The sequence below is a fragment of the Molothrus aeneus genome, chromosome 31, assembly GCF_037042795.1.
Source record: "Molothrus aeneus isolate 106 chromosome 31, BPBGC_Maene_1.0, whole genome shotgun sequence".
Classification (NCBI taxonomy): domain Eukaryota; kingdom Metazoa; phylum Chordata; class Aves; order Passeriformes; family Icteridae; genus Molothrus; species Molothrus aeneus.
Genome location: NC_089676.1, coordinates 241,350 through 263,537, shown reverse-complemented (window position 1 = coordinate 263,537; position 22,188 = coordinate 241,350). Strand labels below are relative to the sequence as shown.

The following is a 22,188-nucleotide window of genomic DNA, read 5'->3' as shown; positions in this document are numbered from 1 at the left end:
GGGCTGCTGCGGGCCCCGCTCCGGCCGCCCGCTCCCGCTCGCCGCGCAGGAAGCGGAAGCGACCGGAGCTCGCTCTGCGCATGCGCGACCGGGGCCGGTCCCCGGCGGGGCCCCGGTCAGGCGGGGCTGGGGGGGGCAGTGAGGGGGGGGGCACCGAGCGCGGTCACCGCCATCTTCGCTGGGCGCCGCCGCCGCCGGGGCCCGGTGCGACCCCTCACACACACAGAGACACTCACACACCGCGCTGCCCGCCCGCCTCCGCCGCCGGGGGTGTCCCCGTGGGGCACAGCGGGTCCGCCCGGTGCTGCCGGTGCCGTCAGCTCCCGGTGGGAGCGCGGCTCAGGCACCGCAGGCACACGCCCCGCGGCTCCGCGCCCGGAGCCCCGACAGTTGCCGAGTCACCGCCGGGCGGGGCCGCCGCGGGCGGGGCGGGGCCGGGCGGGGCGAGCGCCGCAGCGGGACCAGTCGGCAGCTCCTGCATCCCGGCCGCCAGCATCCTCCGCACCGGGCCCGCACCCCCGCGGCCCCGGCCTCGGCGGGGCCATGGCCGAGATCACCAGTGTCCACCCCGGCTTCGGTGAGTGCGGCCGGGCCGCGGCGGCCCCGACTGCGGCCCGTCCGTCCCGGCGGAGCCCCGAGAGGCGCCCCCGGGGCCGGGCCGTGCGCGGCGCCTTCGGCCCCGCTGTGGCCGCGCGGGGACGGGAGCGCCGCTCCGGGGCCTCCGCACCCGCCGCCCCTCAGCATCCCCCGGCCCCTCAGCATCGCCCGGCCCCGGCCCCTCAGCATCCCGCGGCCCCTCCGCCCCCGCGGGCCGGGCGATGCCGCTCCCGCCGCGGTCCCCGCTGCTGGGGCGGTGCCAGCGCTGGGCCGCGGGCGCGGGGCCGGTGGCGGCGGTCGCTGGCGGAGCGGGGGCCGGTGGCAGGTGCAGCCCGGGCCGATGACGTGATGTCTGTGCCGGGCCGCGCCGCGCCCCGGCCTTTGTTCGCGCTCCCCGGGGCGGCTGCGGCACCGGCACCGGCGCCACAAGGCGGGGCCTGCCCGGGGCACCGGGGGATGCTCGGCGGCGGGGAGGGGGAACCGGCCCGGGCGGAGCCGGGAGCCGGTACCGGGAGCGCCGCGGGGGCGATGGAGAAGCTCCAAACCCCGCTGAGCTCCGTGCGTGCCCAGCCCGGCGGCGTCGGGCCCAGAACCGCTGGGTCTGGGATGGTTTTGGGGCCCAGAACCGCTGGGTTTGGGGTGGTTTTGGGGCCCAGAACCGCTGGGTTTGGGGTGGTTTTGGCGCCCAGAACCGCTGGGGTTTGGGGTGGTTTTGGGGCCCAGAACCGCTGGGGTTTGGGATGTTTTTGAGGCTGAGAACCGCTGGATTTGGGATGGTTTTGGGGCCCAGAACTGCTGGGTTTGGGATGTTTTTGGGGCCGAGAATTTGGGATGTTTTGGGGGCCCAGAACCGCTGGGGTTTGGGATAGTTTTGGGGCCCAGAACTGCTGGGTTTGGGATGCTTTTGGTGCTGAAAACCGCTGGGGTTTGGGATGTTTTGGGGGCTGAGAACCGCTGGGGTTTGGGAGAATTTCGGGTGAAGAGAACCGCTATGGTTTGGGATGTGTTTGGGGCAGAGAAGGTGAGAACCACTGAGGTTTGGGATGATTTTTGGGGCTGAGAACCGCTGGGGTTTGGGATGTTTTTAGGATCAAGAATTTGGGGTGTGTTTGGTGCTGAGAACCGCTGGGTTTGGGATGTTTTTGAGGCTGAGAACTGCTGGATTTGGGATGGTTTTGGGGCCCAGAACTGCTGGGTTTGGGATGTTTTTGGGGCCGAGAATTTGGGATGTTTTGGGGGCCCAGAACCGCTGGGGTTTGGGATAGTTTTGGGGCCCAGAACTGCTGGGTTTGGGATGCTTTTGGTGCTGAAAACCGCTGGGGTTTGGGATGTTTTGGGGGCTGAGAACCGCTGGGGTTTGGGAGAATTTCGGGTGAAGAGAACCGCTATGGTTTGGGATGTGTTTGGGGCAGAGAAGGTGAGAACCACTGAGGTTTGGGATGATTTTTGGGGCTGAGAACCGCTGGGGTTTGGGATGTTTTTAGGATCAAGAATTTGGGGTGTGTTTGGTGCTGAGAACCGCTGGGTTTGGGATGTTTTTGAGGCTGAGAACTGCTGGGGTTTGGGATGGTTTGGGGGCTGAGAATTTGGGGTGTTTTTGTATCTGAGAACCCCTGAGGTTTGGGATGTTTTTGGGGCCCAGAACCACTGGGGTTTGGGATGGTTTTGGGGCCCAGAACCGCTGGGTTTGGGTTGTAGTTGGGGCTGAGAACGGCTGGGATTTAGAATGGTTTTGGGGGCCAAGAATTTGGGCTGTTTTTGGTGCTGAAAACCGCTGGGGTTCGGGATGGTTTTGGGGGCTCAGAACTGCTGGGTTTGGGATGTTTTGGGGCCCAGAACTGCTGGGTTTGGGATGGTTTTGAGGCCCAGAACTGCTGGATTTGGGATGTTTTTCAGGACAGAGAACCACTGGGTTTGGGATGGTTTGGGGGCCCAGAACCGCAGGGGTTTGGGATGGTTTTGGGGGCTGAGAATTTGAGATGTTTTTGAGGCTGAGAACCGCTGGGGTTTGGGATGGTTTTGGGGCCCAGAACTGCTGGGTTTGGGATATTTTTGAGGCTGAGAACCGCTGGATTTGGGATGGTTTTGGGGGCCCAGAACTGCTGGGTTTGGGATGTTTTTGGTGCAGAGAATTTGGGATATTTTTGAGGTTGAGAACCGCTGGGGTTTGGGATGTTTTTGGGGCCCAGAACTGCTGGGTTTGGGATGGTTTTGGGGGCCCAGAACTGCTGGGTTTGGGATGTTTTTGGTGCAGAGAATTTGGGATATTTTTGAGGCTGAGAACCGCTGGGGTTTGGGATGTTTTTGGGGCCCAGAACTGCTGGGTTTGGGATGGTTTTGGGGCCCAGAACCGCTGGGGTTTGGGATGTTTTTGGGGCCCAGAACTGCTGGGTTTGGGATGGGTTTTGGGGGCCCAGAACTGCTGGGTTTGGGATGGTTTTGGGGCCCAGAACTGCTGGATTTGGGATGTTTTTGAGGCTGAGAACCGCTGGATTTGGGATGGTTTTGGGGGCCCAGAACTGCTGGGTTTGGGATGTTCTTGGTGCAGCCCTGGGGTGAGGAGGGCAGGGGTTTCTCCAGCCCTGGGCATCCCATCCTCTCCCCCCTCCTGTCCTGCAGCCCCCTCTGACCTTCCCCTCCCACCCTGCAGGCCCTGGCCATGCCTGGGTGCTTCATTTCCTCTGAATCCCAAATTATTTAGGGATATTCTTCCACCCAGCACCATTTATCTCATGACAAACAGCCCCACTTCCCTCTTACCTTGTGTTTCCATTTAACCATTGGGGTGTCCTTAGCAAAGATCAGGTTTGAAAGGAGGTTTTCAGTGCTTTTTATTTTCTTCTGGTCGAATTGTAGGGTCATATTGGAGCAAAGACAGCTTCCACAAAGTTTGGATAAAAACCCCAAAGCTCTGCTGTGCTGCAGGGAGGCTGTGCTGCCATTTCAAGTGGACATTGGGTGTGGGGAGTGCTCTGAAAGCTGCAGAACTTCACTAAAATTTGGTTTTGGCAGCTTTAGAGCAATGCAGTTGTCAGAGATTATGGAGACAGGAGCAAAAGATGGGTGGAATAATTACATAAATAGGAGCCTTCAGCCAGGACAAGGGGGATTGTGAGTAACTGAGGCACCAACAGGCACTGGATGAGATAATATTCACAGTTGAAATAATATTCACAGTTGAAATAATATTCACAGTTGAAATAATTTTTAGATTCACAACAATTCAGTGAGAGAAAAGATTTATTTGGTGCTTTCTGGTGTGGCTGTTGGGTAATTGTCCCATCAGAGGTGCAAGAAATGAAGGTACAAGAGTTGATCCTGTGAGGACACAATAGAAATAAAACACACACCAAGAATGAGGATAAGAATAAGAATAAGAATAAGAATAAGAATAAGAATAAGAATAAGAATAAGAATAAGAATAAGAATAAGAATAAGAATAAGAATAAGAATGGGGTTTCAGCATTTTCTTACACATCCACCAAAGCCTTTTAAACTGAGTTGTCTCCAAAGGAGCTGTTGAAGATCATTTGCTTCATATCAAAGAGGGAACATGAAATAACAAACTGAAGTTTGGGTTTTGGGGCGGTGTTTTGTCAATATTAAGAATTTTTCTTGCTTTCATGAATTCAATCCCAGGCTCTGCAGTGAGACCTGGGACAGGTTTCTCTCTGTGGAATCAGCCAAAGATTCCAGCTGCAGAGCAGAAAGGTTTCTGTCTAACTAAAAGTGATTTTCCCAGTTTTGGGAGCAGGCAAAATGGTTTTCCCTGGGTCTGTCAGGTGCTCAGTTTACAGCCTGTTGGCCTCAGTAAACGGGGATGTGGGAAGAACAGAGAAAATCCAAACTCGTGGTGCTCTCTGTAGCTTCAAGGATGAGATTAGGAGATTATTTCCTCCTGTTTGTGGTACAGAATGAAGAGGAGAATGAGACAAGTTGACATTTCTTTAACCAGCTGTCTCATTTGGGTACTGCCACCATTGTCATGCCAAGGATTTTTGGTAAAGGAGTGGTTTGGACAATTTGTGAAAGAAAGAAAAAAGGGGTTAAAGGGATTTTTGTTTGTTTGTTTGTTTGTTTGTTTGTTTGCTGGCTTCCAAAAAATAAAAGAAAATGGCTTTAAAACCAGGAATACAAAAATAAGCTACATGAAACTTAAACCTTCCTGAAACCTCCCACCAAGAAACTGAAGACAGCAAAACATCCCCTCCTTTTCCTCCCCTTTTCAGACTGAACAACCCCAGCTCTTTTTGCATCTCCTTCTCCTCCATGTGCTCCCCCCCCAGCCCAGGCTTTCAGCCCTCTCAGAAGTGCTGAGGATGTCAGTGCAGTGCCCTGGGGAGCTCAGCACCACGGGGTTCATTCTGTGCCTTGGTAAAACTTTTCCATCAGCAAATAAGCTAATAAAAATTAACTTTTTTTTTTAAATTTTTTATTTTTTTTTTCATTCTGCCTTGCCATTACTGATTAACACACTTGGCATAAAATCTAGAAAATATCAGATAATCCCTAAATCCAAGCCCAGGATTTTCTGTCTGTTGGTTTGGACTCTGGATTTCCATGGGGGATTTCATGTTTACCCCTGGATTCAGCCACAAAGGCCAGGGCAAAACAACCAATTCAGGGCAAAGGGATATTTTAAATATTGTTAATGAAGGGTATCTCAAATCCAGCATTATGGCCATATTACTCCCTCCCTGTTGTGAAAATAGAATTGTGTAACGTTCCTGAACAGGGCATTAAAAAAATAAAAGAAAATGTTTCCTGCACATCAAGAGGCAGCGTTCCTATGGAGATGCTGGTGATGCAGGAGCTGGGTTTGGCAAGATAAGGCAATCAACAGTTGGAGATCCTTAGCTCAGGGAACAGGTCAGACATGCCTTAGGAGTGTGAGAAATACATTTAGAGATTAAAAATGATGTCTGGGGAAGCTGTGGTAGGCAGATCCCAGAATTAAGAGTGTGACAGGAGTGTGTGGATCTGCATCAGGTGTGCTGCTCCTCACTGCCTTGACTTCCCCCTGTGGTGGCAGGACAGGGATCCTTCCTTAGCTCATGGAACACAGCTCAGACATGCCTTAGGAGTGTGAGAAAGAAATTTAGAGATAGCAGTGATGTAGGCATGCCTTGAGAGTGTGAGAAATAAATTTTGGGGAAGCTGTGGTAGGCAGATCCTAGAATCAAAAGCATGACAGGAGTGGATCTGCAGCCAGGTGTGCTGCTCCTCACTGCCCACAGATGTGTCCCTCATGGTGGCAGGACAGAGATCCTTCCTTAGCCCATGGAACACAGCTCAGACATGCCTTAGGAGTGTGAGAAATGAATTTAGATTTAGAAGTGATGCCTGGGGAAGCTGTGATAGGCAGATGCCAGAATTAAGTGTGAGACAGGAGTGTGTGGATCTGCATCAGGTGTGCTGCTCCTCACTGCCTTGGCTTCCCCCTGTGGTGGCAGGACAGGGATCCTTCCTTAGCTCATGGAACACAGCTCAGACATGCCTTGAGAGTGTGAGAAATGAATTTAGAGATAGAAATGTTGTCTGGGGAAGTGTGATAGGCAGATCCTAGAGTTAAAAGCACAACAGGAGTGTGTGGATCTGCAGCCAGGTGTGCTGCTCCTCACTGCGCACAGATGTGTCCCTCATGGTGGCAGGACAGGGATCCTTCCTTAGCCCATGGAACACAGGTCAGACATGCCTTAGGAGTGTGAGATATGAATTTAGAGATTAAAAATGATGTCTGGGGAAGCTGTGGTAGGCAGATCCTAGAGTTAAAAGCATGACAGGGATGTGTAGATCTGCAGCCAGGTGTGTGGTGGCAGGACAGAGATCCTTCCTTAGCTCATGGAACACAGGTCAGGCATGCCTTAGGAGTGTGAGAAAGAAATTTAGAGATAGCAGTGATGTAGGCATGCCTTGAGAGTGTGAGAAAGAAATTTTGGGGAAGCTGTGATAGGCAGATCCTAGAGTTAAAAGCAGGACAGGGATGTGTGGATCTGCAGCCAGGTGTGCTGCTCCTCACTGTGACTTCCCACAGATGTGTCCCTCGTGGTGGAAGGACAGAGATCCTTCCTTAGCCCATGGAACACAGGTCAGACATGCCTTAGGAGTGTGAGAAATGAATTTAGGGATGGAAGTGATGCCTGGGGAAGCTGTGATAGGCAGATGCCAGAATTAAGTGTGGCAGGAGTGTGCCATCGGGTGTGCTGCTCCTCACTGCCTTGTCTCCCCACAGATGTGTCCCCCGTGGTGGCAGGACTCATTGGAGCCACCGTGCTGGTGGTTTCTGTCTCAGTCACAGTCTTTGTGTGGACATGCTGTCACCAGCAAGCAGAAAAGAAGCACAAAACCCCCCCTTACAAATTCATTCACATGCTGAAAGGCATCAGCATCTACCCGGAGACCTTGAGCAACAAGAAGAAAATCAACCGCATCCGCAGAGACAAGAGCGGCGCGGCCAAGGAGGGCGGCAGCAGGGGGAACCTCCTGGTGGATGCTGCTGAGGCTGGCCTGGTGGGCCCCAACAAGGCTCCAGATGGACCCCCCCAGGTGGAGCAGCTCCCCATCAAAGTGGATTATGGAGATGAACTCAGCCCAGATCAAAGCCTCACTCCGGGAGGAAGTAAAACCTCCTCTCCCTCCTCTCCGGGCGACGACGTCATGCTGGGAGACCTGACTTTCTCAGTGGACTACAACTTCCCCAAAAAGGCCCTGGTGGTCACCATCCAGGAGGCCCACGGGCTGCCCGTGATGGATGAGCACACCCAGAGCTCTGACCCCTACATCAAGATGACGATTCTGCCCGACAAGAGGCACCGCGTCAAGACCCGCGTGCTCCGCAAGACCCTGGAGCCCGTTTTTGACGAGACCTTCACCTTTTATGGGATCCCCTACAGCCAGCTGCAGGACCTGGTGCTGCACTTCCTGGTGCTCAGCTTCGACCGCTTCTCCCGGGATGATGTGATTGGGGAGGTGATGGTGCCGCTCGCGGGGGTGGATCCCAGCACTGGCAAGGTCCAGCTCACCAGGGAGATCCTCAAGAGGAACATACAAGTGAGTATGGTCAGCCTGCTTCCATGAGGGCTGGTGTCGGGGCTGTCTGTCTGTCTGTCTGTCTCTGCCCCCACACGGGTAGGGCGGTCCTTGGGTCGCACGCGTTTCAAAGGACGAGTCTGGACTCTTCAGCTTTTCCATCTTCAGATTGTTTATTCTTTCTTATCTACAAAATTTTCTGTCTGCCCAACAGAGGTCTGATCTGCAAGGCAGCCAAGGGCACTCTGACTCTCAGGGGGCGGTCATGTCTTTTTATACTAAAATCTACGTACATGATATTTACCTTTATTTTCCAATACTTTTCACCCATGTTGGCAAGTGCACCTTCACCATAAACCAATCCCCAAGTGCCAACATCACCACAGGAGATGGAAGACAAGAAGAAGAAAGAAGAAGGACGAGACACGCCCTGATCCCTCCATCTTGTCTCCATAACCCCCCTGTACCAAAAACCTTAAAGTTTATATTTCACCCTCTAAATGTGTCCCTTTTACACCCTTCACTCTAAAGTGATTCTCTTGTCCTCAAACTGCTGTCACTTCTGTGGATGGATCAAAATCAAGCCACCAAACACTCTTGGCAACATTCCAGGGTTTCCGAGACCCCCAAGGGTTCTCCTGGCATCTCTGGACATCGGGAACGATGTGCTGAGTTCCCACAGGCTGGCTCTTTGGCCTGTGTTTGACCCCAGAGATTTTGATCTGGAAGATTCAGATCAGGAATGATGCAGATCCTCAGCCACAAATTCTGGTTTTTCCACAAATTCATATTTTTGGTGTGATATGGCTGTGTTTGACCCCAGTGATTTTGATCCAGGAGCCTCCATGGTTTTACAAGCAGGAATGATGCAGATTCTCAGCCATAAATTCTGGTTTTTCCCCAAATTCCTATTTTTGGTGTGATATGGCTGTGTTTTACCCCAGAGATTTTGATCCGGGAGCCTCCATGGTTTATCAAGCAGGAATAATGCAGATTCTCAGCCATAAAATCTGGTTTTTCCCCAAATTCATATTTTGGGTGTCATATGGCTGTGTTTGACCCCAGAGCTTTTGATCTGGGACCCTCAGTGGTTCTACAAGCAGGAACGATGCAGATCCTCAGCCATAAATTCTGCTTTTAAATGCTGTTTTTTCCCCAAATTCATATTTTTGGTGTGATATATCCACCTTGCAGGGGTGGATCTGAGCACTGGCAAGGTCCAGCTCATCAGGGAGATCCTCAAAGGGAACACACAAATCAATCTCTTCCATGTGGGGTGACTCTTTGCACTGGGTTTGCTCCCAGAAATTTTGATCTGGAAACCTCCATGGTTTATCAAGTAGGGATAATGCAGATCCTCAGCCATAAATTCTATTTTTTCCACAATTTCATATTTTTGGTGTGATATGGTTGTGTTTGACCCCAGAGATTTTGATCCAGGACCCTCCATGGTTTTACAAGCAGGAATAATGCAGATTCTCAGCCATAAATTCTGTTTTTTCCACAATTTCATATTTTCATATTTTTTCATATGACAGTGTCGTATGGCTGTGTTTGATCCCAAAGCTTTTGATCCAGGACCCTCCATGGTTTATCGAGTAGGAATAGTGCAGATCCTCAGCCATAAATTCTTTTTTTTCCCCAAATTCCTATTTTTGGTGTGATATGGCTGTGTTTGATCCCAAAGCTTTTGATCCAGGAGCCTCCATGGTTTATCAAGCAGGAATGATGCAGATCCTCAGCCATAAATTCTGGTTTTTCCCCAAATTCCTATTTTGGGTGCGATATGGTTGTGTTTGATCCCAAAGCTTTTGATCCAGGAGCCTCCATGGTTTATCAAGCAGGAATAATGCAGATCCTCAGCCATAATTCTGGTTTTTCCACAAATTCCTATTTTGGGTGTGATATGGTTGTGTTTGATCCCAAAGCTTTTGATCCAGGACCCTCCATGGTTTATCGAGTAGGAATAGGGCAGATCCTCAGCCATAAATTCTATTTTTTCCACAATTTCATATTTTGTGTGTAATATGGCTGTGTTTGATCCCAAAGCTTTTGATCCAGGACCCTCCATGGTTTTACAAGCAGGAATGATGCAGATTTTCAGCCACAAATTCTGCTTTTCCCCCAAATCCATATTTTTGCTGATTTATCTTGCAGAGCTGACACACCTGGGGCTCATTTTCCTACTTTTCTATGCATTTACCACAAGGGAAGGCAATTCTGGGGCCCTCCCAGCGTGGAGAGCAGCCTGTGCTGAGGAGCTGTGTGTGTTTTTCTGGCAGAAGTGCATCAGCAGAGGGGAGCTGCAGGTGTCCCTGTCCTACCAGCCCGTGGCACAGAGGATGACTGTGGTGGTGCTGAAAGCCAGGCACTTGCCAAAGATGGACATCACTGGCCTCTCAGGTAGAAGCTATTTTCTCCACCTTGGAGTGGGTGGGTAAACCAGAAATCCCTGAATTCACCCTGCAGGGTTTTTCCTTTGTTTTAGCTGAAGATTTGGGCTGGTTACGCATTTTTCCTCAAATTCTTCTCAAGGGTTTTGGGTTGCTCTGAGTGCTCCTCCATCACTCACCTGTGATGGAGCTCCTAAACCCCCCAAGGCAGCCTTGGTGAGACCTCAGGACACTCCTGAAGAGCCTGAGGGGCTCAGGTGCTGAAAATCCACCAAAAATCAGTGGAATCTGAGCTCCTAAACCCCTCAGAGCCCTTTGGTAACAGATCCCCAAATGCAGCCTTGGTGAGACCTCAGGACACTCCTGAAGAGGGGTTCAACTATTGAAGCTCCACCAAAAGTCAGTGGGATTGGAGCTCCTAAACCCCTCAATCCTCCAAGGCAGCCTTGGTGAGAGCTTCAGGACACTCCTGAAGAGCTTGAAGGGCTCAGCTACTGAAAATCCACCAAAAATCAGTGGAATTGGAGATCCTAAACCCCTCAGAGCCCTTTGGTAACAGATCCCCAAATGCAGCCTTGGTGAGACCTCAGGACACTCTTGAAGAGCTTGAGGGCCTCAGGTGCTGAAGCCCCACAAAAAATCAATGGGATTGGAGCTCCTAAACCCCTCAATCCTCCAAGGCAGCCTTGGTGAGAGCTTCAGGACCCTCCTCAAGAGGGGCTCAGCTACTGAAAATCCACAAAAATCAGTGGAACCCCTCAATCCCCCCAAGGTGGCCTGGGTGAGACCTTCAGGACATCCTGAAGAGCCTGAAGGGCTCAGCTATTGAAGCTCCACCAAAAATCAGTGGAATTGGAGCTCCTAAACCCCTCAGAGCCCTTTGGTAACAAATGCAGCCTTGGTGAGACCTGAGGAGACTCCTGAAGAGCCTGAGGGGCTCAGCTGCTGAAAATCCACCAAAAATCCAAAAAAAATGGAGTGGAATTTGAGCTCCTAAATCCTTCAGGTCCCCCAGGCCAGCCTTGGAGAGACCTGAGGAGACTCCTGAAGAGCCTGAGGGGCTCAGCTGCTGAAGCTCCACCAAAAATCAGTGGGATTGGAGCTCCTAAACCCCTCAATCCCCCAAGGCAGCCTTGGTGAGAGCTTCAGGACACTCCTGAAGAGCTTGAGGGGCTCAGCTGCTGAAAATCCACAAACAATCAGTGGGATTGGAGTGGAATTGGTTGTGCAGACCCAAATTCTTTCTGCTGGGAGGGAGCTCTTCATGCAGGCAGGGCTTTGTGGAGGCGGCAGCTCTGTGCTGAACATCCTGGATCCATGGAATCCACAGGATGAGGCCTTGGGTGTGAGGAAAACTGGGAATGGTCCTGCCTGGTGGGAGCTGGACACCAGCCCAGCTGTGCCCAGCTGTGCCCAGGGGCAGGGCAGGGCCATCCCCTGAGCTGGGCACTGCTGAGGAGCCTCAAATCCTGGGCTCACGTTTGGGTTCCTCATGTCAGGAAAAACCTGGAGGGGCTGGAACTCAGTGTCCAGAGCTGGGGAGGGAATGGAGAATCCCTGAGGGAACAGGGAAGGGAATGGAGAATTCCTGAGGGAACAGGGAAGGGAATGGAGAATTCCTGAGGGAGCTGGGCAGGGAATGGAGAATTCCTGAGGGAGCTGGGAATTCCTGAGGGAACTGGGAAAGGATTGGAGAATCCCTGAGGGAGCTGGGAAGGGAATGGAGAATCCCTGAGGGAACAGGGAAGGGAATGGAGAATCCCTGAGGGAGCTGGAAAAGGAAATGGAGAATTCCTGAGGGAGCTGGGAATTCCTGAAGGAGCTGGGAAAGGGTTGGAGAATTCCTGAGGGAGCTGGAAAGGGGCTGGAAAATTCCTGAGGGAGCTGGGAATTTCTGAGGGAGCTGGGAGGGGAATGGAGAATCCCTGAGGGAACAGGGAAGGGAATGGAGAATTCCTGAGGGAGCTGGGAATTTCTAAGGGAGCTGGAAAAGGAAATGGAGAATTTCTGAGGGAGCTGGGAAAGGATTGGAGAATCCCTGAGGGAGCTGGGAAGGGAATGGAGAATTCCTGAGGAAGCTGGAAAAGGAAATGGAGAATTCCTGAGGGAGCTGGGAATTCCTGAAGGAGCTGGGAAAGGGTTGGAGAATTCCTGAGGGAGCTGGAAAGGGGCTGGAAAATTCCTGAGGGAGCTGGGAATTTCTAAGGGAGCTGGAAAAGGAAATGGAGAATTCCTGAGGGAGCTGGGAATTCCTGAGGGAACTGGGAATTCCTGAGGGAGCTGGGAAAGGGTTGGAGAATTCCTGAGGGAGCTGGGAATTCCTGAGGGAGCTGGAAAAGGAAATGGAGAATTTCTGGGAAAGGGTTGGAGAATTCCTGAGGGAGCTGGGAATTCCTGAGGGAGCTGGGAGGGGAATGGAGAATTCCTGAGGAAGCTGGAAAAGGAAATGGAGAATTCCTGAGGGAGCTGGGAATTTCTAAGGGAGCTGGAAAAGGAAATGGAGAATCCCTGAGGGAGCTGGGAATTCCTGAGGGAGCTGGGAGGGGAATGGAGAATCCCTGAGGAGCTGGGCAGGGGCTGAGCCTGGAGCAAAGGAGGCTCAGGAGGGCCCTTGTGGCTCTGCACAGCTCCTGCCAGGAGGAGCTTTGCTCCCAAAAATTCTGGTTTTGGGTGTTTTCATTTTTGTGGTGCTGTTTGAAGAGAGGAGAGCAGCAGAGCAGCTGTTCTGCCTTTGCTGTCTCACAGATTTTTCACACTCCTGAATCTCCTTAGCAAATTCTCCTTCAGGATCGTGGGGAAATGGTTGGGATTCAAACCTAGTCCTGGTTTTACAGCTTTCTCCTGGGCACCTCAGGGAATGCAGACTAGGCTGAATTATTGTAGGCCCTACATTTTACTGTTTGAGGGAAAAGAAAAGAAAAAGCTGTGCTTGTGTAGTCTCCAAGCACAGGATAAAATTGGCAGGGATGTTCTACCTGCAGAACCTTGTGACCAACACTGTTTATTTATATGATCTTTGTATTATGCATAAACCCATTTTAGCTGGGTGAAACAAAAAAAAAAAAAAAAAGGTGAAAAAGAGGCAGTGCCAGCCAAGCAAGGACCTTCAAAACTTGTATGGAATGAAAAAAAAAATCCCTCAGTGCCTGGTATCTTGATTGTAATCCAGTGGCTGCATAAAGAGCAGCTGGGGGGAAAAGGGAGGCTTTGTTTTAAATTTTTTCTTTCCCAGTACCTTCTGCTGGCAGCAAATGATTGCAAATTAATTGAAATCGAGCCTTTGTTGGGCTCCTGAGCAAGGGTGGGGTGCTCAGGGTGGGGAGCAGAGGGGTTTGGGGTGAGCTCAGGGTGGATTTCCAGGGCTGCAGGGAGCCAGGGGCAGGGTTGGATGGGATATGGGGCAGGAATTCCTGGCAGTGAGGGTGTGAGGCCCTGGCACAGGTGCCCAGAGCAGCTGGGGCTGCCCCTGGATCCCTGGCAGTGCCCAAGGCCAGGCTGGGATGGTGGAAGGTGTCCCTGCCATGGCACTGGATGAATTTTAAGGTCTCTTTTAACCCAAACCATTCCATGGTTCCATGAGAACATTGCTCAGAATTCCCCCCACCGAAAATCCCCTTGCACTAAACTTGGGGGGGTGAGGAGCTGAAACTCCTGAGCTCCCCAATCTTTGGACATCTGGGAATGAACACATTGAACAGATTGCCCAGAGCAGCTGGGGCTGCCCCTGCATCCCTGGCAGTGTTGGGCAGGGCTTGGAGCACCCTGAGGTGGTGGGAAGGGTCCCTGCCCATGGCACTGGAGGAGTTTTTGGGTCTATTCCAACCCAAACCATTCCATGGTTCCATGAGCTCATCACCCAGGAGAATTCCCCCCACCAAAAATCCCCTTGCACCTAAACTTGGGGGGGTGAGGAGCTGAAACTCCTGAGCTCCCCAATCTTTGCATGCTTGGATTAAACACATGAAAAGAGATTGCCCAGAGCAGCTGGGGCTGCCCCTGGATCCCTGGCAGTGCCCAAGGCCAGGCTGGAGCCATGTGGGGTAGAAGAAGGTGTGAAATTGGATGGGGAGGAATGGAATGAGATTTTAAATCCCTCCCTGCCCAAACCAGAGCCCAAACCTCTACCTGGGGTAGAGGAAGGGGATGTGAAATGGGATGGGCTGGAGTAGAATGGGATTTTGAAATTTCCCCCAGCCCAAACCAGAGCCCAAACCCCTGTCTGGGGTAGAAGAAGGTGTGGAATGGGATTTTAAGTTCCTCCCAGCCCAAACCAGAGCCCAAAGCTCTACATGGGGTACAGAAAGGTGTGGAATGGGATTTATAAGTCCCCCCCAGCCCAATCCAGTGAGTCCCAGTGACTCCCAGCACAGAGTGCCCAATGCCTGCTTGGAGCCACCTGGGGTAGAGGAAGGTGTGGAATGGGATGGGCAGGATTAGCAGGAGTAGAATGGGATTTTAATTCCCCCCCAGCCCAAATCAGAGCCCAAACTTCTGCCTGGGGTAGAGGAAGGTGTGGAATGGGATTTTAAGTCCCCCCCAGCCCAAACCAGTGAGTCCCAGTGACTCCCAGCACTGGGTGCCAATCCCTGGCAATGTCCAAGGCCAGGTTGGAGCCACCTGGCCATGAATGGGATGGGGAGGAGTAGCAGGAGTAGAATGGGAATTTTAAGTTCCTCCCAGCCCAAACCTCAATCTGGGGTGGACAAAGGTGTGGAATGGGACAGGGATGAGTAGGATGGGATTTTGAGGTTCTTCCCAGCCCACACCAGAGCCCAGAGCTCTACCTGGGGTAGATGAAGGTATGGAATGGGATGGGCAGGAGTGGAATGGGATTTTGAGGTTCTTCCCAGCCCAAAGCTCTACCTGGGGTCAACAAAGGTGTGGAATGGGACAGGGATGAGTAGAATGGGATTTCAAGTCCCCCCTCTAGCCCAAACCTCTGTCTGGGGTAGACGCAGGTGTGGAATGAGATGGGCAGGAGTGGAATGGGATTTTAAGTCCCCCCAGCCCAAACCAGAGCCCAGACCTCTACCTGGGGTACAGAAAGGTGTGGAATGGGATTTTGAAAGTTCCTCCCAGCCCAAACCAGAGCCCAAAACCTCTATCTGGGTTAAAGGAAGGTGTGGAATGGGATGGGCAGGAGTAGAATGGGATTTTGAGTCCCTGCCAGCCCACACCAGAGCCCAAAGCTCTATCTGGGTTAAAGGAAGGTGTGGAATGGGATGGGCAGGACTGGAATGGGATTTTGAGGTTCCTCCCAGCCCAAACCAGAGCCAGAAGCTCTACCTGGGTTAAAGGAAGGTCTGGAATGGGATGGGCAGGAGTAGAATGGGAATTTAAGTCCCTCCCAGCCCAAACTTCTTTCTGGGGTAGATGAAGGTCTGGAATGGGACAGGGATGAGTAGAATGGGATTTTGAGGTTCCTCCCAGCCCACACCAGAGCCCAAAGCTCTGCCTGGGGTAGCAGAAGATCTGGAACAGGACGAGCAGGAATTTTTGAGTCCCCCCAACCCCAAGCAGTCCATCCCAGTGCCCCCAGGCCGTGCTGGAGCTCCCTGGGCCGTGTCACTGGCTGCCCTCTCCCCCCTGCAGACCCCTACGTCAAGGTGAACGTTTACTACGGCCGCAAGCGCATCGCCAAGAAGAAAACCCACGTCAAGAAATGCACTTTGAACCCCGTGTTCAACGAGTCCTTCAGCTACGACATCCCCGCGGATCTGCTGCCCGACATCAGCATTGAGTTCCTGGTGATCGACTTCGAGCGCACCACCAAGAACGAGGCGGTGGGGAGGCTGATCCTGGGCGCGCACAGCGCCGGCGCCGCGGGCTCCGAGCACTGGCACCAGGTGTGCGACAGCCCCGGCAAGGCCGTGGCCAAGTGGCACAGCCTGAGCGAGTACTAAAGGCGGGCCCCAGCCCCGCCTAGGACACGCTCCAAGCTTGTTTTAGCTCTAGGACTAAACTCGAGTTGAGAAGCAGCAGCTGGTTTGGTCGTCTTTAGTTGATGTGGGTTTTTGCAGGGTACTAAAATGGTAAAAAAAAAAAAAATGGGGTGTAAATGAGAAGAAAGAATTAAAAAGTTTCTCTTTAGCTGACGTGGTTTTGCAAGGCACTCAAATTGGGGAATAAATTATAGAAAAAGAATTTTAAAAAATTAGGATCTCTTTAGTTGACGTGGTTTTGCAAGGCACAAAACTGGGGAATAAATTATAAGGAAAAATAAAAATTAGGTTCTCTTTAGTTGACGTGGTTTTGCAAGGCACTCAAATTGGGGAATAAATTGTAAGAAAAAATAAGTTTAAAAAATTAGGTTCTCTTTAGTTGACGTGGTTTTGCAAGGCGCTAAAATTGGGGAATAAATTGTAAGAAAATATAATAAAAAAATTAGGTTCTCTTTAGTTGACGTGGTTTTGCAAGGCACTCAAATTGGGGAATAAATTATAAAAAAAGAATTTAAAAAATTAGGATCTCTTTAGTTGACGTGGTTTTGCAAGGCACAAAACTGGGGAATAAATTATAAGGAAAAATAAAAATTAGGTTCTCTTTAGTTGACATGGTTTTGCAAGGCACTCAAATTGGGGAATAAATTATAAAAAAAATAATTTTAAAAAATTAGGTTCTCTTTAGTTGACGTGGTTTTGCAAGGCACTCAAATTGGGGAATAAATTATAAAAAAAGAATGAAAAAAAATTAGGATCTCTTTAGTTAACATGGTTTTGCAAGGCGCTAAAATTGGGGAATAAATTATAAGAAGAAAGAAAAATTAGGTTCTCTTTAGTTGACGTGGTTTTGCAAGGTGCTAAAATCCTAAAATTGGGGAATAAATTATAAGAAAAAAATAATTTAAAAAATTAAGTTCTCTTTAGTTGACGTGGTTTTGCAAGGCACTCAAATTGGGGAATAAATTGTAAGAAAAAATAATTTAAAAAAATTAGGTTCTCTTTAGTTGACGTGGTTTTGCAAGGCACTCAAATCGGGGAATAAATTATAAAAAAATAATTTAAAAAAATTAGGATCTCTTTAGCTGACGTGGTTTTGCAACGCGCTAAAATTGGGGAATAAATTATAAAAAAAAGAATTAAAAAATTTAGGTTCTCTTTAGTTGATGTGGTTTTGCAAGGCACTAAAATTGGGGAATAAATTGTAAGAAAATATAATAAAAAAATTAGGTTCTCTTTAGTTAACGTGGTTTTGCAAGGCACTCAAATTGGGGAATAAATTATAAAAAAATAATTTAAAAAAATTTGGTTCTCTTTAGTTGACGTGCTTTTGCAAGGCGCTAAAATCCTAAAATTGGGGAATAAATTGTAAGAAAAAAATAATTTTAAAAAATTAGGTTCTCTTTGGTTAACGTGGTTTTGCAAGGCACTAAAATCCTAAAATTGGGGAATAAATTGTAAGAAAGAAATAATAAAAAAAAAGTTCTCTTTAGTTGATGTGGTTTTGCAAGGCACTAAAAAACTCAAAAAATGGGGAATAAATGGTAAGAAAAATAATTTTAAAAAAAGTTTCTCTCTAGTTGATGTGGTTTTTGCAAGGTCCTAAAATCCTAAAAAAAGGGGAATAAATTCTACAAAAAGTAAAATAAGATTGGGAATAAATGATGAGAAATAAACAATAATTTAAAAAAGTTCTCTTTAGTTGATGTGGTTTTTGCAAGGCACTAAAATCCCCAAAAAAATGGGGACCAAATTAGAAGAAAGAAATAATTTTTAAAAATTGTTTTCTTTAGTCGATGCAGCACTAAAATCCTAAAAAAATAGGGAATAAATTCTACAAAATAAAATAAGATGGGGAATAAATGATAAGAAAAATAATTTTTTAAAAAAAGGTTCTCTTTAGTTGATGTGGTTTTGCAGGGCATTAAAATCCTAAAAAAATGGGGCATAAATTAGGAGAAAGAAATCATTTAAAAAATTGGTTTCTTTAGTTGATGTGGTTTTGCAAGGCACTAAAATCCCAAAATTAGGGAATGAATGATAAGAAAGAGATAATTTTAAAAAAAGTCTCTTTAGTTGATGTGGTTTTGCAAGGCACTAAAATCCCAAAATTAGGGAATGAATGATAAGAAAGAGATAATTTTTTTAAAAAGTCTCTTTAGTTGATGTGGTTTTGCAAGGCACTAAAATCCTAAAATTAGGGAATGAATGATAAGAAAGAGATAATTTTTAAAAAAGTCTCTTTAGTTGATGTGGTTTTGCAAGGCACTAAAATTCTCCAAAAAAAAAAAACCAAAATAAGGTGGGGAATAAACTATAAGAAAGAAATAATCATAAAAAACAAAAAGCTTCTCTTTAGTTGATGTGGGTTTTGCAGGGCACTAAAATCCTCACAAAAATAGGGAATAAAGGATAGGAAAGAAAGAAGCAAACAAAAGGTACCACGAGTATATAGAGCAGTGTAATCACGCTATTGCATGCCTACTACAAACTGAACTACCTGCCAATAGCAAGGTTTAATTACAATAATTATCTGTCACTATGGAGTCGTGTTTGTGCCGAGCTGTCTGTGCTGGTGTCACCAGGACTGGCCTGAGTTCCTCAGGCTCCTCCCAAAGTTGCTGAATTCTGCTGTTGAATTCCTCTCTCGGTAGTTTTGCCTGCCCATTGGTTCTTGCAGTTCTGTCCTCTGCTGGTTTGGGAGTCCCCAACCACGTTTCCATGTGGAGCTGGGTTAGAATTCTGCACTGGCACAAAAGGAAAATACAGGGAAAATGGCACTGGCCTCCAGAGGAGAAATAATTGGGTGTCAGGCACTGAAATCTTTGTCCTTGTGGTGTTCCTGGGGGAGCTGTGGGGTCACAACAAACATCCAAGGCTGGGCTCTGAAATCCCAACCAACCCCAACCAAGTGATCCCATTGCCTTTGCCACGTGGGGTCACACAGGCTGGAGGAGTTGGGGAAATCCTGCTCAGTTTAATTCCATTCACTCCTCTCTGTGCATTCCATCCTGCTCAGTTTAATTCCATTCACTCCTCTCTGTGCATTCCATCCTGCTCAGTTTAATTTTATTTCATTCCATCCTCTCTGTGCATTCCATCCTGCTCAGTTTAATTCCATTCACTCCTCTCTGTGCATTCCATCCTGCTCAGTTTAATTCCATTCACTCCTCTCTGTGCATTCCATCCTGCTCAGTTGCATTTCATTTTATTCCATCCTCTCTGTGCATTCCATCCTGCTCAGTTGCATTTCATTTTATTCCATCCTCTCTGTGCATTCCATCCTGCTCAGTTTCATTTTATTTCATTCCATCCTCTCTGTGCATTCCATCCTGCTCAGTTTAATTCCATTCCATCCTCTCTGTGCATTCCATCCTCTCTGTGCATTTCTTCCTGCTCAGTTGCATTTTATTTCATTCACTCCTCTCTGTGCATTTCTTCCTGCTCAGTTGCATTTTATTTTATTCACTCCTCTCTGTGCATTCCATCCTGCTCAGTTTAATTCCATTCACTCCTCTCTGTGCATTCCATCCTGCTCAGTTGCATTTCATTTCCTTCTCTCTTTTCTCCAGGAAAACCCAAACACTGATGTGTCATTGATTGGTAAGGAAACTTTTGAACATTGCCCAGCAAATTCTGATCATTTCTGTCATGGCAAAGGCCCTGGAGGCAGAGCTGGTCCATGGCAAGGTGACAAATCCTCCTCTCATCCATGCTGGGGTCAGTTTGGATCAGGAATGATCCTGCAGCTCCCAAAACAGAGCAAAGCCTGGCACTAAAAATGTGCCAGAGCTGGAGCTCCAAGGCAGCTTGGGAGAATCCTGAAATCCTGATTTCAGGGAACCACCTGCAAGGGGAAAATGGCCCTGACCAGAGGCACCTGAGGCTGTTTTGACCCTGCAGGAATTTGGAGCAGGAGTTTGTAAAGTTTGGCTGTGCTCCCACAGCCCTGGCTGCAAGCAGAGCATCCTGGATTTGGGAATTCTGCTCCCAGCCCAGCCAGGGCACACATCGAGGTGATACCTGGCAGCAAATCATTCATGGTAAGCAGTGTTGGTGAATTAGAAATAATTAGCATTCAAATTATACAAATAATTAGCATTAAAATTCTCCCTGGGCTCTGGAGAAGCAGAATTGGGTTTACAGAGAGGCTCTTGACAGCCCCAGGTTTTCAGGAAAGGAAATTCAAAAATTTTCAAATCTTTGGTTGCTCCCGGGCAGCCAGACTGCTCTGAGCCCTCTGGGATGCAAATAGAAATGCAAAGAACAGATGAATTGTTTCGAAAATGAAGCTAATGTAACTCCTTACAGGACTCAGCTGCTGAATTTTAGATCCCTGTTGGGAAAATGATCTTTTTCACCTTCTCTGCCCAAAATGGGAACAAGTGAGCCAGGCTCTCCTGCTTCCCCAGGGAGCAGCAGCCCCTTGGCAGTGCCACTCCTTGGGCGTCTCCCCTAAGGTTTCTTTTTGGAAAGCTGATTTTCCTCATGTTGTGAGCCCCTCTCCCAGGCTGTGGCTCCATTTCCCAGCAGCCACAAACGTGGATTTTCCCCCTTCACCATCCCCATGGCCAGGATTTCTGCCTGAGGTTGTAGTGGATTTTATCAGTGTCTTCAAATCTTCTCTGGCTCGAGCTCTGTGGCTCAGAGAACGAGTTCCCCCCTCTGGAAATTGCTGTAAATCTCTTTCAATGCTGATTTTTTTGCACTAAGCAATTGTGTTGCTGCAATTCAAGCAACTTTTCACCACTTCTCCTCATGCTTTCCAACACCACTCCAAAGATCTGACCAGGACTAAAAGCAGCAACAAAATTCCCTTCTCCCTTTGGTGTGAAAAGCATGACTAAGCCTAGATGATCTTAAGATTCCTTTAGTTGAAAGGAAAAATGAATTTCTTGTCAAGGAAACATGCTCAGGGTAAATAGACTTAGGCTGTCGGGCAGGTAGGAGTAGCTCCAACACTCTTCTGGAATAATAGGAAACTGAAAATGTGCAGATATATATTTTTTAAAACATAAAATAGACAGTAAGTGACAGCAGACTCACTGTAAAATCTCCCAGGTGTGGTTATTCTTTACCTTGTGTCTTCTATTGTAAAATGAACTTGGACAGTTACAACTTTGTGTGAAAAAAATAAAAATAAAATTAAAAAAAAAAGAATAAAAGGCAAAAAAACCTAACTCAACCTGTGTGAAACTGCATAATGCTATAAGCTAACCTACATTCTGTAATGCTACCTTGTATGTTGAATTTGTTAAGGCACATTGAGCGTGCAAATAAAAATTAAATCACTTTAATTTTGCTGCCTTTGCCTTGTGTGACCGTGGGCAACAACCAACACTGAACACTCCCAGGGTTTGCTTCTATAAATATTCATTTCTGCTGGAAAAGTGCATTTAATTCACAGGAAAAGCACACACAAAATAGACCTCAGTGGAATAAAGAAGTTCATCTTTAATTAAATATTGAATTAAAGCAGGTGTGGAAGAGGAAGGGTTCAGGGTGAGCTCACTGTGGCCATCAGCACCTGAAGGAGCCAACCAGGAGGATGGACAGAGATTATTTACAAAAAGAAATCATTTTATTTATTTATTTACGTATTATGGAGAGGCAGGACAAAGGGGGAACAGCTTCAAGCTGACAGAGGGGAGGGCAGGGTTGGATTTTGGGCAGGAATTCCTCCCAGGAGGGTGGGGATGCCCTGGCACAGGTGCCCAGGATCCCTGGAAATGGCCAAGGCCAGGCTTGGAGCACCCTGGGATGGTGGAAGGGTCCCTGCCATGGCACTGGAGGAGGTTTTGGGACTATTCCAACCCAAACCATTCCATGGTTCTATGGGAACATTGCCCAAAAATCCCCTTGCACCTAAAGGGGGGTGAGGAGCTGCAAACGGAGCTGAAACTCCTGAGCTCACTATGGATGAGCTGACTTTGGGATTAAACACTTTGAACAGATTGCCCAGAGCAGTGGGGCTGCCCCTGATCCCTGGAAATGTCCAAGGCCAGGCTGGACAGGGCTGGGATCAGCCTGGGATGGTGGGAAATGTCCTTGTCGTGGGATTGGAGGAGGTTTTGGGTCTGTTTCAACCCAAACCATTCCATGGTTCATTCATTGCTCAGGAGAATTCTGCCCCCAAAAATCCCTAAACTGGGGGGGTGAGGAGCTGAAACTCCTGAGCTCCCCAAACTTTGAACATTTGGGATTAAACACTTGAAAAGAGATTGCCCAGA

The 22,188-nt window shown here is 48.8% G+C and overlaps 1 protein-coding gene across 3 annotated transcripts; it reads left to right on the top strand.

Annotated features, from left to right (window-relative positions):
• The first annotated feature begins 443 nt into the window (after window positions 1-443).
• SYT11 (synaptotagmin 11) lies at window positions 444-21,255 on the top strand. Of its 3 annotated transcripts, XR_010785197.1 has the most exons (5): window positions 444-577; window positions 6,830-7,647; window positions 9,909-10,032; window positions 15,612-18,138; window positions 18,224-21,255. XR_010785197.1 is itself a non-coding variant. In XM_066568263.1 (4 exons), exons 1-4 carry the CDS (start codon window positions 544-546, stop codon window positions 15,920-15,922), a joined length of 1,284 nt encoding a protein of 427 aa, XP_066424360.1. In that variant the 5' UTR covers window positions 444-543; the 3' UTR covers window positions 15,923-21,255. The 3 variants fall into 3 exon arrangements, 2 of the variants coding, with proteins under 2 accessions (XP_066424360.1, XP_066424359.1); XM_066568263.1 differs by having other exon boundaries at window positions 9,909-10,029; window positions 15,612-21,255; XM_066568262.1 differs by having other exon boundaries at window positions 15,612-21,255.
• The last annotated feature ends 933 nt before the right edge of the window (window positions 21,256-22,188 follow it).

Coding starts and splice junctions, on each gene's coding strand:
- SYT11 (XM_066568262.1), top strand. CDS start 544: ATGGCCGAGATCACCAGTGTCCACCCCGGCTTCG. Junction 578..6,829: donor CAGTGTCCACCCCGGCTTCG/GTGAGTGCGGCC, acceptor GTCTCCCCACAG/ATGTGTCCCCCGTGGTGGCA. Junction 7,648..9,908: donor TCCTCAAGAGGAACATACAA/GTGAGTATGGTC, acceptor TTTTTCTGGCAG/AAGTGCATCAGCAGAGGGGA.